This window comes from Lissotriton helveticus (genome assembly GCF_964261635.1).
Source record: "Lissotriton helveticus chromosome 1_1 unlocalized genomic scaffold, aLisHel1.1 SUPER_1_unloc_44, whole genome shotgun sequence".
Lineage (NCBI taxonomy): Eukaryota > Metazoa > Chordata > Amphibia > Caudata > Salamandridae > Lissotriton > Lissotriton helveticus.
Window position 1 is genome coordinate 558,838 of NW_027611686.1, and position 19,068 is coordinate 577,905.

Here is a 19,068-nt window from a genome sequence, read left to right on the forward strand (position 1 = left end):
ACAGGACCAAGCCCTTGTCTAACGAAGAAGCTCTGGCCTTACTCCGATCTTATGAACAAACTGCCCCCGGCAGAGAGGAGAATATCAAAACAGTACCTATTGACCCTAATGGAACGTCTAGAAAGAATGACAGGAAAGCAATTCACCACAACCTACAACACATTCAGCTATCATCAGCCGAATCTGATAATGGAGAACTTGCTAAATCACAGAATCCCCTGAAGTGCCTACTACTTAACTGTCGGTCTGCAACCAAACATGCATCAGACATAGCCGCCCTCATCATTAACAAGGAAATTGACCTGGCCATCCTCACCGAAACATGGCTCAATGAATCATCGTCGCCTACCATGGATCTATTAATACCACCACAATATAACATCATCAGGTTAGACAGACCAAGGAATGTAGGAGGAGGTATAGCTTGCATTCACCGCTCAGAGATTGAGATCTGCCAATTCCAATCTGACCCCTTAGAATCCTGTGAATACCTTGGTGTCAATGTGAGAACGCCAAACAATCAAAGATGCAACTTGCATGCATTCTACCACCCACCAGGAGAGAACGCAAAATTCACAGAGCAACTGATAGAGATCATAACAACCAACTCTAACTCCGATGCTATTAACATATTTTTAGGCGACTTTAACCTCCACTGGGATGACGGCAATGACAAACTGGTTAACTCGCTTAAAGACTTCCTCAATGAGCTAAAACTTACACAAGCATGCAACCAACCCACGCACACACAAGGAGCGACCTTAGACTGGATTATTTCAAGAAATACAGAGACATCAGTCCTCGCTATAGACCCTTGTGATTGGTCGGACCATCACATCATAACATTCGCGATACCGACAATGAAAAAGGGAAAGACCATGCAACCTCGCAAGCTCAAGAAATTGGTTAGAGACACAAAAGAAGCCAATATGGAACTACTGGTTGAAAGGTGTGAGAAAGACCTGAAGCCACCCAACAATAAGCAAAATGTCAATGAGCTGACGGATCACTACATAACCTCAATCGGAAATATCGTCAACGACACCATGCCCCAAAAACTGAAAAAAGTCTCAGAGAAGCCAAAAAATCCTTGGTTTAATGAGTCTCTGAACGAGGACAGGCGCAAACTGAGAATGGCCGAAAGAAAATGGAGACAACATCCTTCTTCCCCTGAGCTGAAAGCCCTCAGAAAAACAAGAAAAGAATACAACAAAAAGATTATCGACTCCAAAATAGAATTTTTCAGAGCTGAACTGGACAATGCCAGAAACAGACCTCGTAAACTCTTCCAGATCTTAAAACAACAGTCAAACAAACTAGCCAAAACTGTCCAAGAGAACACAAATACTCCCATAAGCTGCGAAGAATTCTCCTCATTTTTCGCCGAAAAATCAAAAATGCTAGACATCGAACTCACAAATGCTGCAGCTAACCTTACGACCCTTCCCCCACTGAAAAATGAGGACAACATGGCAACGGAGGGTCTCCAAACAAAAAACAATGCTAAATGGGACACATTTGAATTATATGACCAAGAAATGATCGCCAAAACGCTGATGGAAGTTAGACCAAACAACCACTATCAAGACCCTCTACCGGGAAAATGTGTAAAAGAAATCAGCCACACTCTAATTCCAATCTGGACTGAGATAATAAATGCCTCTCTGGCACAAGGGAGCCTCCCTGACTGCCTAAAAACAGGTCAGGTAGTGCCCATCATCAAAAAACCGACAGCCGATGCAACAGATCCAAATAATTATCGACCAGTGACTAACATCCCTCTACTGGCAAAACTCATTGAGAAATGTGTGCAGGGCCAATTAAGCCAACACATCGCTAAGTTCTCGCTTCTTTATGATTGCCAATCTGGCTTCAGAACAGGGCACAGTACTGAAACGGCGATTCTACATATTGTCGATGACGCCCTACAGGCCCTAGACCGAAATCAAACATGCCTACTGATTCTTCTCGACCTGTCAGCAGCATTTGACACGGTAAAGCACGAAGTACTAATGACCAGGCTACAAGACAGGATGGGCGTATCTGGAAATGTACTGAAATGGTTCTGTTCTTTTCTAAAGAACAGGACCCAGCGATTCCAGGTTAACCAAGCAATCTCTTCCCCAAGCCCCAATACAATCGGGGTTCCTCAAGGCTCAACGTTATCCCCCGATCTATTCAACTTGTATGTAGAACCTCTCACAGAGATCCTCCAAAAATCACAGATATCCTATCATATGTATGCAGATGACACGCAAATTTACATGAAGATTGCCTCCCTTGAGGACATTGACCGAATAAACCAGTCACTAAAGGAATCCTTGCGATGGTTAACAATTAACCATCTGAAACTAAACGCCCAGAAAACAGAATTCCTGCTAATCTCACCGACAAGGAGCCAATCTGAAGTTAAGGAATGGACTAAACTGGTGACGGCGCTAAATTGCACCCCGACCCTAGTTAATTCAGCCAAATCACTAGGAATCACGCTAGATGAAAACCTCAACATGAAAGAACACATTAACTCAATGGCTAAGAGCGCCCGCTTCCACTTAAATTACCTAAGAAAAATGAAACCCTTTATCTCAGCAACGGATCTAAAACTGGCTATCCAATCTCTAGTTATCTCGAGGATCGAATACGGATGCACCACATTAGCTGGCCTTCCGAAAACTTCCACAGCCCCACTAAAAGCCTGCCTCAACGCTGCGGCTAGACTCATCTCCGGAACGAAGAAATTCGACCACATTACTCCTCACCTGAAAGCACTAAACTGGCTACCTTATGAGACCAGAATTCAAATGAAGATAGCCTGTATTACACATAAAGCGGTTCATTACAACATGCCTAGATACCTAGCTAAGAAACTTAAGCTATCAGGAGGTAACAGGCCAACTAGAAGTGCAAAAGACTTCCTATTACGACCTGCCTTTTTCCACAAGATAAAGACCTACAACAGAGCTTTCTCCGGAGCTGCCCCCAGAATCTGGAACTCACTACCTCCAAACATCAGGAAAATTCAAAACACAGTATCATTCAAACGGGAACTGAAGTCGCATTTGATGAGTAAATACCCTACATAGAGAATCCGACAGATTACAGGGATGATCATTTACGCTACTAGAGGGCGGTCCTCTTCATAAAACTGGAAAATCGATTGCTGACAACTGACTGTGTTTCATGGTCAAGCCGAGGCTTGTCCCGTTTCTGCTACCTCATATACCGGAGATCTTATAACTCTATCTCACAGTCATAATCTATATAATCATTACCTCACCATATTTATTTATCCATATTATCCTTGATATGCACTGAAATTCCTTATAACTCTACCTCTCCATGCTCGGACTACTACCATGACACAAGCTAAGTCTAGTTCGTCACCGAATGCTAATTGCACAGATATTAGGAAATATATATCTAATATGTCTATATAGTACATTACCTTCTACCTCATAACTATGTTTTTTGTTATTTACTGTTACTATAATGCCTACATGTTAATCTTTTCCCTGTTAAGCGCTCTGATACCCACGGGTCTTGTCCGCGCTATACAAAACTCTATAAATAAAATAAAATAAAATAAATAAAATAAAAAATAACATCGAGATGAAGGATATGACCCACTTCATTTACAGGTTTGTAAACGGTTTAAGACCCGAAATTTGCCAGTGGATCAAAGACAATAAAATTTGTTGGAGGTCTAAGAAAATGTATGAGGTCTTGCGATACGCAAAGTATTGCGAAGACGAGATGGCTGATAAGTGAAAGGCTCTGAAAGAGAAAGTTATTGGGCACAGGTAAAGTTGGCAGAACAACAGGAAAAGCAACTGAATAAAATGAATAAAAATTCCCAAAATCAAGGCTCTGGGGGTGGAGATAAGCCCAAAGTAAAAATGAGCAGAGAAGAAGCTAAAAAGAAATTTCCCTGTCACCAGTGCAGAGAAATCGGGCACTGGAGAGACGAATGTCCATATTTACAGCATGGTAACACCCAAACTACTGATTTAACTCCACAGACGCAGAATGAGAAACCAAGAAAAACCCAGCATCAGGTAAAGGCGAGTCAATTGCCCCGAGCACCTAAACCGAATTATAAAGGAAAAACCCCACAGGGTGATGATATAGAAATCTGGGGAGGCAATGAGGATAGAAATGCAGCAACTTCGCAATTTCTGTTGAATGATACTTTTCTCTGTGACGATCAATACTGACGGGGCCTGAGAGGGGAGGACGAGGAGTGTGTACTTGGCGCCTCCTTGCCGGTAGACCAGTCAGGGCCATACATTGAAGGAAGGGTTGATGGAAATGATGTCACCTTTCTATTGGACACTGGTGCTACCCGTTCTATTGTGAGAACAGCGGACGTGCCAAACCTACCCCTCTCGGGAGAAGCAATGCAAGTAGTGGGTGTGTCTAATCAATTGATTAGCACCCCAGTTACTGAGTCCATGGAGATCACAATAGGGAATTTCAAAGAAATGCATAGATTTGTGGTGTGTGATACCAGTCCAGTAAACTTACTGGGACGTGATTTGTTGTGCAAAATTAACTGTACCATCTTTTGCACACCAAAAGGCGTCGAAATTCAAACCCCAGACGAGGATGGCAAATTAATGTTAATCAGACCAGACTCAGAAATTAAACAGATGACTATACAAGACTTACCCGAAGAACTCCAAAAGACAGTGAAACCAGAAGTATGGGACTTTACTGGAAAGGATGTAGGTTTAATGGCAAATGTAGACCCAATAAAAATAGCTATAAAAAGAAAATGCAGTTTACCCCAATACCAAGCCATACAAAATGAGTGCAGAAGTGAGAGCAGGAGTTGCCATTGAAATAAAAAGATTGCTAGAAGCGAACATCATACAGGAAGTGATGAGTAGTCCATGTAACTCACCCATAATTGGAATCAAGAAACCTAGTGGCAAGTACAGGGTAGTGCAGGACCTAAGAAAGGTAAACAAAATTGTTGTTCCTTGCTGTCCTATTGTTCCAAACCCAGCAGTAATCCTGTATCAGATTCCCTGGGATGCTGAGTGGTTCACCGTGATAGACCTATGTCACGCATTCTTTTCGATCCCATTGCATCCAGACAGCAAATTTCTTTTCTCATTTGCATTCGACAGTCACGTGTTCGTTTGGAATCGCGTCCCTCAAGGGTACACAGAAAGTCCCTCTATCTTTAATCAGATTCTGAAAAAGTGCCTTGAATCTTTAATTTTACCTGGAAAATCAGTTTTGGTGCAATATATAGACGACCTCTTGGTGGCGTCTAAAAGTCAGAGAGACTGTGTTGTTGACACCATTGCCTTACTGAATCACCTAGGTGAAAAAGGACATAAAGTATCCCCTGATAAATTGCAGTTCTGTACAAAGTCAGTAAAATATCTGGGTCACCAGATAGAAAAAGGCATCAGAAAAGTTACTTCAGAAAGAGTCAGAATAATTCGGAACATGCAGTTACCCCGTACTCAGAAAGAAGTCAGAATGTTCCTTGGAGTTGTAGGTTACTGCAGGCAATGGATTGTGGGATTTGCAGTCCTAGCAAAGCCTTTAATAAAAATGACCAAGAAAGGAGTAAAGGACCCGGTGGAATGGGATGATGAAAGCTTGACAGCATTTACTAAATTACAAGAATGTCTGTGTACAGCCCCTGCTCTAGGGATGCCCGATTATTCCAAGGAATTTGCACTGTTCTGCGACACACAAGATAACTGTGCACGGTCAGTCTTAACTCAGGAGCATGGTTTGACTAGACGTCCAGTGGCATATTTTTCTGCCACTTTGGATCCAGTGGCTGCTGGATTACCCGGATGTCTGAAAGCAGTAGCTGCAACGTGCACAAGTCTAGAACAGAGTGAATCTATTGTTATGGGACATCCTGTAACTGTGTATGTTCCACATGCAGTTGTAATTTTACTGACCAGAACTAAAACTCAGTATCTCACCCCTAGTCGGCTGACTAAGTACGAGAGGATTCTCGTAGGTGCTGCAAATGTAGTCATTACTCGGTGCAATATCCTGAATCCAGCTACCCTGCTATCCGACTCAATGATTACAGAAGCACAGGGAGAGGTCGAGCATGATTGCATTGACCTGATAGAGTTCAGTACTAAATCACGCCCAGATATCAAGGAAGTGCCCTTGCCTGTGGAAGATGAAGAACTGTTCGTGGATGGCTCATGTATGAGACACGCACTTGTAGGCCTAAGTGCTGCTTATGCTGTAGTCACAGTAAAACAAATTGAAGAAGCATCCTGTTTATTTGGAGTGAAGTCTGCACAAGTAGCTGAATTGATTGCATTAACAAGAGCCTGTAAAATTTGGAAAAATAAAACAGTATATACTGACAGCCAATACTGTTATGGGGTTGTGCACGACTTCGGCCAATTGTGGCTACAGAGGGAGTTTCTGACTTCTTCAGGTACTCCCATCAGAAATGGAAAAGTTGTACAAGATTTACTGGAGGCAATCCAATTACCAAAAGAATTGGCAGTGGTCAAATGTGCTGCTCATAAATCTGGCACTGATCATGTGACATTAGGAAATCGATTTGCTGATGAAGTGGCCCAACATTGTGCCAAACCTCGCATGTCTGTAAATATTAAATTGGGGGGACATGGAAACAGCTGCCAACTTATGATGTTTGAGGATGTGCCTACCTGGGAAGAGTTGAGAGATTGGCAGCATGCTGTGCCATCAACAGAAAAGGAAAAATGGAGGAAACTTGGTTGTCGACAGAGAAGTGAGGATGGTGTCATTGTGGGCCCAAATGGTATGCCTGTGTTGCCTAGACATCTGCTTGCTTCAATGGTCAGGTTGATACATGTAGATTCACACATTGGCAGGGACGCCATGGTTCTGATTTTCCAACAAACATGGTACAATCCGAAGTTCAGGAAAGTAGCAGAGTCACTCTGCCAGAGGTGCTTAGCATGTCAGCAATTCAACGCTGGGAAAAGAACAGCAGTTGAATTAGGTAAAATTGGGAAATCAGGGGGTCCCTTTGTAAGAGTTCAGATTGATTTCATCACACTGCCTCGTTGTGAGGGAATGAGATATGTCCTTGTCTGCCTATTTTCAATTTGGGTGGAAGCTTACCCTGCCAAAAAGAATGACGCCATAACTGTAGCCAAATTGTTACGGCGAGAATTAATACCTAGGTTCGGGGTGCCAGTCACAATTGAATCAGATAGAGGCAGACATTTTCAGAATGAGGTGATCGATCAGCTCTGTAAAGCATTCAAGATCACACAAAAGCTGCACTGTGCATATCGTCCAGAGGCTTCTGGAGTGGTGAAACAGATAAATGGCACTCTAAAATCGAGATTAGGACAGATGTGTGAATCTACTGGCAGAACTGGATAAATGCTTTACCTCTTGTTCTGATGGGACTCAGAAGTATTCCAGACCGAAACACAGGCCTGAGCCCCCATGAAATCCTGATGGGAAGAGTGATGAGACAAGCATGGGTACCAGGACATAAACTGATAAACATTTCTGATGATTTGGTACTTGAGTACTGCAAGCAACTGGGTGACCAAGTGCGTTCTATCTCTCACCAGATTGGGGTAGATGCCGTCGCCAATCCAACAACTCCAGTCCATAAATTGGTTCCCGGCGACTGGGTTGTACTCAAGAAGCATACTCGTTCGAGTTGCCTTGCACCGAAGTGGGGAAAACAACGCCAAGTGATACTGGCGACCACGACAGCGGTGAAGTGTGCCAGCGTTCCAAAGTGGATCCATGCCAGCCATACACAGAAGGTGATGAGACGAGAAAACGGACGCTGAAGGTTGTCCAGCTGAGGGGTCTCCAGACGATGGTCCTGAAATAGCTGATGACGAACAACTGAGCACCAGTCAAGATGAGTGGATACCCATAATCGACCTGACTGACGACCCCATCAGAACAAGAAGTCAAACCTATGCAGACAGAGTGGGATAGAGAGGAAGAGACAGGCACAGGCGAAGAAAATCAGATTATTGAAATCCATGTAAAATCTGAAGGTGAAGGTCAGACAGGGACAGAGCAAGTGATCGACACACCTCCACAAACTCCTGAAATTGAAAAGGGACAGACAGGAACTAGTGTAAAAGTTCGAGCAGAGAAAAATAAAGGGTTTGAAGTGCTTGAAAAGGATCAGATCGAACTAGAAGAACGTGTTCAGGATAAAGAAACTGAAACATCCAAAAGACTGATAGAGTATACACCTGAACCAGGCCAGCTTAGTGACCAGGCAGAAGAAATAGATACAAGACCTTGGACTAGTCAGACAGGAAGGAAAGAAGCAGAAACAGAATAGCTATAGTGTTAATAATTTGGATAGGACTAACTGTTTTCATTCCTTATATGGTGAGCAAAAATACTAATATTGACCCTACACAGACTGTGAACACTGACACTGAAGAACTGACAACACAAAGTGTAGAAAGACGTGAAAAAGCACTTAGACAAACAAAAACAGACTTAGAAGCACCAGATGAGGACGGACTACATTATCACGGAGTTAAGAACCAGACCCATTTAAATGTATTTGCAAACCTGTTAGTGCATTATGTAGAAACTATGGAAATAGAAGACTGCTATGTCTGCATGAAGCTACCCACTTCTGTAGCTGAAGGCGTGACTTATCATCACCTACCCTTGACCTATGGAATTTCCTGTAGTATTTTAGCTAGCTTATTTTACAAAAGAGGACCGTTGCAGTACTACTACTCTAACTCAGACGTGATATTTTCTGAACTTCCAATACGTGGAAATCTGAATCCTGTACATACTAAAAGTGACGTTACACGTTATATGGGAGAATACTTTCTGACTATAGGTACAATAGATTTAAATGAAGCAAACAGAGATAACTTGACCTGTTCATTACATGAGCAAGAGAAAATGTTTCTAAACATGGCAGAGAAAAGGGAGAGTTTCCAAAGAAAGGCAAATGATAAAAGACAGAGAACTCCTACCTCAAGTGCAATTCCGATAAGTCCGAGGTACTCTTCTTTGGGTGCGACACGGAGCCTAGCTGGCAGGCCTGGTGGCCCATCGATATGTTCCCCCAGTCTTGTTCTTCCCTCATGGCTAAGAACTTGGGGGTTAAGATGGACAAGGGGCTGACGATGAAGGCCCAGATCCTCGGGGTGACTGGTGCCTGTTTCGGCCTACTAAAGATGCTGCGGAGGTTTTTACCTCTGTTGTCGGAGGAACACAGGAAGCTGACCGTGCAGGCTCTGATAGGCTCCAGGTTAGATTATGCCAACATTCTGTACCTGGGCCTACCAGAGTACTTGTTGCAGCGGCTCCAAGTCGTGCAGAATGCGGCGGCCAGAGCCATTTTTGGTCTTAATAGACGAGCTAGCGCTTCGGGTCTATTGCTGACGCTGCACTGGCTACCCATCCGCAAACGGATCGCCTTTAAGGCAATGACTTTGGCCTATAAGGCTCTCCACGCGGTGGGAGCAAAGTACCTCCAAAAGAGACTTGCCTTTTACCATCCGGCTCGCTCTTTGAGGTCTGAATCTTTATTCCTGGCGGTTGTTCCACGTGTGAAGAGAGCGCGCCTGGGCGGCCGTTCCTTCGGCTTGCTGGCTCCACAGATGTGGAACTCGCTTCCGCTCTCACTTCGGGGGGCTTCCAGTCTCCTTGCTTTTAGGAGAGGTCTTAAAACCTGGTTGTTCACCCAGTAGGCCTCTCAGTTGCCTTTTTACTGTGTCTGTCTTGTTTTTTTTTCTCCTTTTACTGTGTTATGTTATGGTGAAGTAGTTCTCCTTACCTAAAGCGCCGGGATACTCTTTTTGAGTCACCGTTGCGCTATACAAAAGAATAAATAACATAACATAACATAAATGGGCTGAAAACATGGAAAGCACCTGAAATGGTGGGGCGGGTCCTGCTTTGTTGCTGGATTTCGAGAGAAAAGGGAAACTGTCTTCACCGCGAGAAGACTAGTTATTATAATAACATTTTCATTGGTTCCAGTCAATGTGAACACAATTACAAGGTAATTGGAGGTTGGGGTTTCAAAAATGGGTCAGAACCTGTGTTTCCCGGAATTTATTATATATGTGGAAACAAGGCTTATTTCAAATTGCCGGATCACTGGTATGGAAGCTGCTATTTCGGAATTGTCTTCTCGAAAATATACCATGTGAATGAAATTGCTGGAAGCAGTGAAAACACTAATGGCTTAGTGCGTAGTAAAAGAGAAAGCGTAGGTGAAATAATGGGTAGTATTTTTAGTGCACTGATACCTGGAGTGGGAGTGGTTCTGAACACACAGAATTTGCAAATTGGATGTGCTGTCTACTGACACAGCTCATGGATTTCTGTTGGTCAATACCGAAATGGTTGCGATCAGATCTATGGTTTTACAGAACAGACTTGCTCTTGATACCTTATTAGCAAAAGAGGGCGTAGTCTGCCGGATGTTGAAAGCGCAACATTGTTGCACTTACATTCCGGACAAAAGTGTACAAATCAAAAAGTACGTAAAGAACATTACTAATTTGGAAAAAGAACTCAAACCACTGGAGGTTGATAGTGCCTGGAAGAGACTTACTGATGGTCTCTCCGCTGTAGGTCATTGGTTTTCTAATTTAGGTAAAGGCTTATTGTTTAAGGTACTGATGCCAATTGGAGTGATAGGTTTCGTCATATTCCTCATATTTGTCTGTTGCAAATGTCGCAAACACGCAAAGAAGTACACTGTGAATAAGAGAGGTGTGAAACGGAGTGTGGATGAACTTGAATTGGAAGACTTAAATAATCAGATTTACAAAAAGATGAAAAATTCTCAACCTAATAAAGATGTGAAAGAGAAATTGAATCGAATGTTGGAAGAAATGGAAATGCACAAAGTTTGAAAAGTTGGCATCTGATTCCATTAGTTTGTGATGATAGTAAATATCATCAAAGAGGGGATTGATAGAGCAAGATTTCGCATATTACGCGACTTGCTTGAAATCAAGAACCTCGAATAACTTGTAATCCTATAACTCAACCTGTACGTCTTACTAATTTCCCTTTATTTTTGATGTTCGTGTATCCTAGTGATGCTTGCCTATGTATTTACTAATTCAATAACCCTTGTTCCTAAAATGGCCGCCGCTTGATGGGTTTCTTCTGCGCATGCGTTAGTCACACTCACGTGACGTGACGTACTTGCAGTTTTGGTGGGAATTCTTGCGCCTGCGCACTGGCTTCGAAAATGGCTGTCTGTATACTCACATGGTGAAGCTTGCGCTGATGCTTACGTGTAATTGTATGTTGCACTAATTCGTAATGGCATAGTATATTTTTTAAGTAAAAGGAATAGAGTAGCTATTCATGGTATACGATGAATTCATTTATTTCTATGTTTTTAATTTGTTTTCGCTTACTTTTCATGTACCGCGATATTGGGGTCTGAGGGAGACGCGAACCATCTTGAAAGTCTCTTCTGCGCATGTCGCTCTGAGAGAGAGAGAGAAGGCAACCTTGAGCAATGGAACTCAGCCAGCTGGCAGCCACAGTCAAGATGCTCCTGAGAACATGACCTGCGACCCAGCAGGATGGAGCTGAACTGTTCCTCAGTTGCTACAGTTGTTATTTTTCTATTGTATTCTATTGAATATCTTGTGAGAACCCCAAAATCACTAGGCGGTCCCAGAGCATGCAAATTTAGGCTTGTAGACGTAAATTGTGATTGATGTGTGGACCTATCCTACTTGGGGACCAATCGAAATTGGGGATTATGACACTTGCAACATTTGGGGGGTGGTACACTGACCCAAAAACAGTATAACTAGCCTAGGCTTAGCTAGAGAAATTGTCCGACTTGTCTGAATAGCTGACCTGTCACTGACCCAACGCACTCAATAGGTGAATGAATACAGAGCGCTGCGGAGTACTCTGTCCGAAATTAACCATAGACTCAAGAGGTTTTACTAAACCAAGTGCTGGCGGAGCACTTTGCTGGGGAGTTCGCTAACGCAATCGGGGTTCTGACTGATAGCTGCAGAGAGGGTGGAGCGCAGGCGTTGCTTCCGAACTGCGGGTGCTGGTCGTTCCTTGGTGGTCCTGTCCTGATCCTAATCTGGTTTTCCTGTCCTGTCCTGGGGTGTCCATTCTGCATCTGCTGTCCCATTGATGACTGTCCTTCCTTGGGGTATTTCCTGTCCTTGACTGATCCGTGGCCAGGGTTGGTCTTCACACCATTCTAGGTAAATATATAGTGATGAAAACTCTATACTGCACCTTCTATTTTTCTATCTTTGCTTCAATAAAGACATACCTTTGCATACGTTAATTTTCCATGCTTTTCGCAACCTACTATATGAAAAGTCGTACATATATTTTCCATAGTATGTTCCTATATTTTCCCTCCTTTTAGAGTACATTCTCTCCATACGGTTTATGAACTGTAGATGTGATTTATAATTTTCCTCTTATAAGCTGATTGAAGTAACGTTGTTAGAACTATAGCGTGTTCCATTTTTCCCCTTCCTATAGATGTATAGGATTTCTAATTTCTCACTCATCCTTTCTGAAGTATTTCCCAGTAGTGAAATTCTAGTATTGTGCCTAAGAATTTGCCCAGTTATAATCATTTCAAACTGAGATTCCATTCCTGATTATTCTGCTTAGCATGTTCCCTATTCTTACCTTCCTATAGACTCATAAATGGTTGCCCTAATTTTCTTTCTTTATGGTTATGTGCTGTTCGTTATCTTGATTATTGATTGCCTCTTAGTTGTGAATTGTATGCTCTCCGAATCTGAATTCTAGATAAAATCTTTAAAACTTCGCAGTAGTTGGTGGTCATTTTTATGAATAACAAGGAAATATAAAAGTGGATATTTGTTGCCTGCCTTTCTTTTACAGCTAGCTCTCTGACCCATTGTGGTCATAGGTACCCGTAACGGTGGATTGGTAAGTCGGGTACACGAGGAATAAATAGGAAAGGAACCAGGGTTACTGGTAGTGGAGTGCAAGGTCACCCGATTGATGTATATGATAAATTGGAAAAATATGGGCCTGGTACGTGTATGGTGAAATTATTTGGCCGGGTGACCTGCGATCTCTATCAGTGTCACTCCTGAAGAGCAGCATGGAGGACGTTTTTCACCCGCAGGGCTAGGCTGTTGTGTAGAGAGTTGCTACGTGTATGTGTATATAGGCTGTGTGCAGTGAGGGGCGCATCCTGTTCACAGCTGTGCCACAACACACCACACCCCACACGCCTGCTTCCAAAGGCAGAAAGGGGGTCTACTAAAGCGCAACATCGCACACTTTAAAAAAAAAAATGCGAAACAAAGCATCCGGGCCGGGAGGAGAGCTGGAAGGGCGAGGGCTGTCCGCGTATGCACTGTACATGGATCTTTCACGTGTTCTGCGGGCGGCTCGGGCCCAGTGGCTGCGCGTGCGGACATGAAAAACCACTGAACTTCAGTGAGTGCTGCGCGGACCATGCGGCCGAGGGAGGGGGCCACCAAAGCGCCCAAGGAAAAACAAAGCAGAAGTCCAGCAGGAGCCTACCCCGCCTTCGTGAATGCTACGGCCAAAGTAGGATTTCTTTCAAGGTTCCTATGATCAAGACGGAGCCTCGCTCGGTGGTGCAGTAAGCCGCTGAAGACACGAGACCAACGCATAGTCCCCAAATGAGCTAGTAAGTAGTTCGTGTTATACATTTAGAGCGTGCGTGGGCTTAATAAAACAAAGAAATTATGTGAGCCTGGTGAGGACAGAAGGGGGAAAGAAAGGGGGCAGAAGGGGGGCAGAAGGGGGGCACGCGTCCACATTCCTGCATGCCCCAGTCCGGCTTGCAGCCTGCGCGTGCCCATCTCCTGTCTCCCATACAGCCCTTGAAAGCATAACCGACGACTACAGGTCTCGCTGGCGACAGCGCTTCGCGCTGCGTCACCAGGTGCGAGACCTAAAAAGGGGGACTGCTCATCTCCTGCATGCTACAGGCCAATTTCCTTCCTGGACAGTACAGCCAAAATACTGGGCTGCGTTATATATAATAGAATTACTGAGTGAATGGACACCAAATCTATACTCTATAGCTGTCAGTATGGCTTCGGAAGCAAACTAGGGACCATCAAGCAATGCCTTATTCTTGACCTGGTGCTAGGTAAATATACAGTGGCTAAAAGATCTCCGCTTTATCTAGCATTTATGACTTCAACATTCGACTGTGTAAACAGGGGGGGGGGAATTCTTATTTTTTAATGGGCTTGACACTGTCTTGGTCCATTTTTTGGCCCATTTACATGAGGTAATGAAGGCTAGAGTCTGCATTAGTCAACAAGGTGAAGTCACAGGAATACTCAAAATTGTGTGGCGTCAGGCATGAATGTTTGTTGGCCCTTTATTTATTTTGTATGTGAACAATGTCAATTCCTCACTTTTAGACCTTCCAGTAACCGGGACAACCCATTCCCAGCCCCCTCGAACATGGATGACGCAGTGCTCATAGAACGAACACCTAGGGCACTGTGTCAAATAGTACACGCCTTTACCAGTTTCATGGCCTCCCTCGACCACCAAACTAAATTTGCCAAATCCCACGTCATGTCTTGTGGCCCAACTGCAGGCCCCTATCAACCCTGACAACTGGCCCCAATGCTCTGACCATTACAAGCACCTTCCCTTATTTGGGTATTTTTTTCTCCTCCCAAGGGTCATGGCCTTTTAACATCTTTCATCATACAACACACTGCTCTTCGGCCTACAGGTCCCTATGCTCTCTTCCCCAATCCCCAGGGTGGTGGATTTCTAGACATATTGTTTAAAATGTATAAACCCCAGTGTCATCCACTTGCTATGTACGGTGCAGAGTTATGGGACATTTCCATCTGTAAGGCAATCCAGCAAGAAGAAAACAGATTTCTAAGGAGTCTGCTTGCACTTTTCAACTCTGCTGCTAATTACATCAAAACTAAAGAACTGGGGCTGCGATACCTGGAAGACTTGATCCTTGACCGGCCTGCCCTGCTCTGGTGATCAATATGGAAAAACCCTGAGTCCACTCTTACAAGAGACAATACTGGACTGCCTCTCCCTGGATGAAGGTTTGCAAATCCCCTGGATCCGTTATGTTAACCCCTTGCATGCTGCCGCGATTCTGCGCCTGTGTGGCACATTCTGATTGTGGGTGCGGTCATGACGGCCGGGAGCCGTCATCAGCACACGAGCACTGTGTGCCATGACGGCTCCCGGACGTCATCAGCATGCAAGGGGTTAAGACCGTCTATAATCGTATAGGGATGGAATCTTTTTTCCAGGCTCCCTCAACCTGTGTTTCATTAAGCAAAAGGAGTGTTACAGAGGCTTTTTTGCAGCTGGAGGAGTCCCTGCGGCTCAGGAGTCTCCAGACATGTCCAACTGTCGGAAGATATTTGGACTTATACGACAATGATAACACTAATTATCCATGGACTGCTGGCAGCAGTTGGGAACATTCACTCTTACTTAATTTTAGATCAGGCACTGTTAAGTACCTGTTATGCTTTCCCCTGGGCTATACCCAGCATCTTCACTCTATATCTTGCCCGGGTGACGATATTTCTAAACAGACTATGCTCTATTTGATCTTTTGCTACAAATGTTACTCCTAATATTCCAAGTTGTTTTTAACCTCCATTTTAAAGAAGTACTGTTGTGGCCTAAGTCAATGCAGACCCGCTCTTAGAATCTTATTACTTAATGACGAACTGTCTTTTAATGTGGGCGCATTTTTAAAGGCTGCCACGCAGGCACAAACTTCAAAGCACTGATGAGATATGCTGTTGCAATGTGGCACTGTATTAGGCATTTTATATATTGGTAAAATCTTAATTTAAAATGTTATGATGTAAAATGTTTTTACCATTTTCTGTTTGAGAATAACTTTTATGGCTGCCACAATGCTGCTGAATAAAGTTTTGAACTGATTGCTTGAGTCCAAATGACAAACCCACCGCCTCAAACAGAAATGCCAACCATAGCCGCAATTATAGACACGTTACGCAATAGAATACCCACTCATCCAATACAAAGGTCTTTAAAAGCAGCTGAGAAAGAGTTTTTTTTGGGAAAATGTTCCCTCCATCCGGCCCCTGGATCAGCAATAGCTGTTTTGATATCACCCAATAGAGAAATGAAATTGCGGAGAAAAGAGAGAACAAGTAAAAAAAAAAAAACATTATACAAACAGAGATACATTGATAAAAGTATTGGTTAGATCTGGTATATTACTAGAAATTCAGATGGTTAGCTGAAGACTATGGCAATTGGTACATTTTGTGAAAAAGATTCATTATTATTTCAAAGTAAATTTGGGAGTGAACTGCAATTACACATGCAGGTGTCCTGTTTTCTTTATAAAAGTGAAAGTAAGTGATGCATGTTGAACAGTGAGGAATTGGCTCATAAAGCAGGATGTGTTCCGAGCCTCGATTAGGGATCGTCTTATAAAGAAGGGTGTGTTCTAAACGTCAATTAGGCATTGTCTTACAGAGAAGGATGTGTTCTTAGCCTTGATTAGAGATTGGCTAATAAAGATGGGCATGTTCCCAGGATCAATTAGGGAGTGTTCTGAGCCTCAACTAGGGATTGGCTAATAAAGAAGGGCGTGTTCTGAGTCGCAATTAGGTATTGGTTTACAGGAAGGGGTGTGTTCTTAGCCTTGATTAGAGATTGGCTAATAAAGATGGGCATGTTCCCAGGATCAATTAGGGAGTGTTCTGAGCCTCAACTAGGGATTGGCTAATAAAGAAGGGCGTGTTCTGAGTCGCAATTATGTATTGGCTTACAGGAAGGGGTGTGTTCTTAGCCTTGATTAGAGATTGGCTAATAAAGATGGGCATGTTCCCAGGATCAATTAGGGAGTGTTCTGAGCCTCAACTAGGGATTGGCTAATAAAGAAGGGCGTGTTCTGAGTCGCAATTATGTATTGGCTTACAGGAAGGGGTGTGTTCTTAGCCTTGATTAGAGATTGGCTAATAAAGATGGGCATGTTCCCAGGATCAATTAGGGAGTGTTCTGAGCCTCAACTAGGGATTGGCTAATAAAGAAGGGCGTGTTCTGAGTCGCAATTATGTATTGGCTTACAGGAAGGGGTGTGTTCTTAGCTTTGATTAGAGATTGGCTAATAAAGATGGGCATGTTCCCAGGATCAATTAGGGATTGGCTAATAAAAAAGGGTGTGTTCTGAGCCTCAATTAGGGATTGTCTTATAAAGATGGGCGTATTCTGAGTCGCAATTAGGTATTGGTTTACAGGAAGGGGTGTGTTCTTAGCCTTGATTAGAGATTGGCTAATAAAGATGGGCATGTTCCCAGGATCAATTAGGGAGTGTTCTGAGCCTCAACTAGGGATTGGCTAATAAAGAAGGGCGTGTTCTGAGTCGCAATTATGTATTGGCTTACAGGAAGGGGTGTGTTCTTAGCCTTGATTAGAGATTGGCTAATAAAGATGGGCATGTTCCCAGGATCAATTAGGGAGTGTTCTGAGCCTCAACTAGGGATTGGCTAATAAAGAAGGGCGTGTTCTGAGTCGCAATTATGTATTGGCTTACAGGAAGGGGTGTGTTCTTAGCCTTGATTAGAGATTGGCTAATAAAGATGGGCATGTTCCCAGGATCAATTAGGGAGTGTTCTGAGCCTCAACTAGGGATTGGCTAATAAAGAAGGGCGTGTTCTGAGTCGCAATTATGTATTGGCTTACAGGAAGGGGTGTGTTCTTAGCTTTGATTAGAGATTGGCTAATAAAGATGGGCATGTTCCCAGGATCAATTAGGGATTGGCTAATAAAAAAGGGTGTGTTCTGAGCCTCAATTAGGGATTGTCTTATAAAGATGGGCGTATTCTGAGTCGCAATTAGGTATTGGTTTACAGGAAGGGGTGTGTTCTGATCCTCAGTTAAGGACTGGCTTACAAGAAGGGGTGTGTTCTGAACCTCAGTTAGGTATTGGCTTTCAGAGAGGGGTGTGTGCTGCAAGGAGGGCACAACAGTGGTAGTGGGGCAAGTCCAGATGTAAATAGAAACCAAGTTAGAAGCAGCACATGTGTTAATGCACTCATGGTCCTTGGCAGCAATGCCATCACCTAGAAAAAATGATTGCAATTTGTACCCTGGTGAACATGCAGAGCTTTCTTCATCATTGATACCAGGCCGAATAGTTTGCTATTGTTATTGTCTATAGTTCTAACAATGAAACACAGGCTTTACATCAAGGTCTGCGCTTGCTTACATAAGTAGTCCTTCACTTTCATGCAGTAGGATCCCAGGTCCGAGGAGCAGTTGGTGTAGATCTGGCATGTGGGATGATCTTTCCGATCTGAACATGAGTAGCAACTCAAAGCATGGGCTAGGAAGGGAAACAAACAGTTTGTTAGAGATGCTCCAAGGGGCGACAGGACCTCTCGCCTACAGACCATGATGCTGAGGAGCATTTGAGGACCTTAAAGGTATTGTGTACATTTAACACAGAAGTGATATTTCCTCCAAAGTACATACGACTCCCACCCTCTCGTACGGCTTGTGGCTACACAGTGTGTTCTAAGCAGCATTAACAAATTCCAGATACCCCCAGGTGCATACAGGTAAATGCGGTTCTTTTTTAACAATCAAGACCATCCTTACATAACGTGGCTTATAAGTGTCCCACACACCATCACCTTCAGGCTTTGGTGAGCATGCAGGGGAAGCCATGGTGATGTGGGGTATTCGAGTCCCTTGACATTTTTTTATTTTATTTTTTATAAATATTTTTATTTGCATTTTCAACCAAACAACCAGTGTATTACAGATGGTCGCTCTTGCACCCCAATACCCTCCTCCACACACCTCCCACAGTACCCGATCCATGACATATACCCATTGACGTATCTGCTCTGCAGCCGGTGACACATTTGGGTGTCCACTCCCCTCTCCTTTTATCCTCCCCCGGAATTTAAAACGCATGTCCCGTAGCACTTCATCTCTAAGTGTTGTATGGATCGGAGAGGCTCACATTTCGCTATTCAGGGTCCAAACCCCCATCCAGACCATGATACTTTCTCCATTTCCCCCATACCTTACAGAACTTCAGGGGATACC

General features: G+C 43.6%; 2 protein-coding genes across 3 annotated transcripts in view; one reads left to right on the top strand and one right to left on the bottom strand.

Annotated features, from left to right (window-relative positions):
• LOC144806088 (uncharacterized) overlaps positions 1 to 19,068 on the top strand; it is an 851,437-nt gene that overhangs the window by 514,096 nt on the left and 318,273 nt on the right. The window lies entirely within an intron of this gene.
• The window catches only part of LOC144806089 (uncharacterized), an 83,922-nt gene that overhangs the window by 46,824 nt on the left and 18,030 nt on the right, over positions 1 to 19,068 (bottom strand). Inside the window, exon 2 of the mRNA XM_078672527.1 lies at positions 18,221 to 18,337. Within this exon, the coding sequence (XP_078528653.1) occupies positions 18,221 to 18,337 (117 nt within the window). The remainder of the gene's footprint in view (positions 1 to 18,220; positions 18,338 to 19,068) is intronic.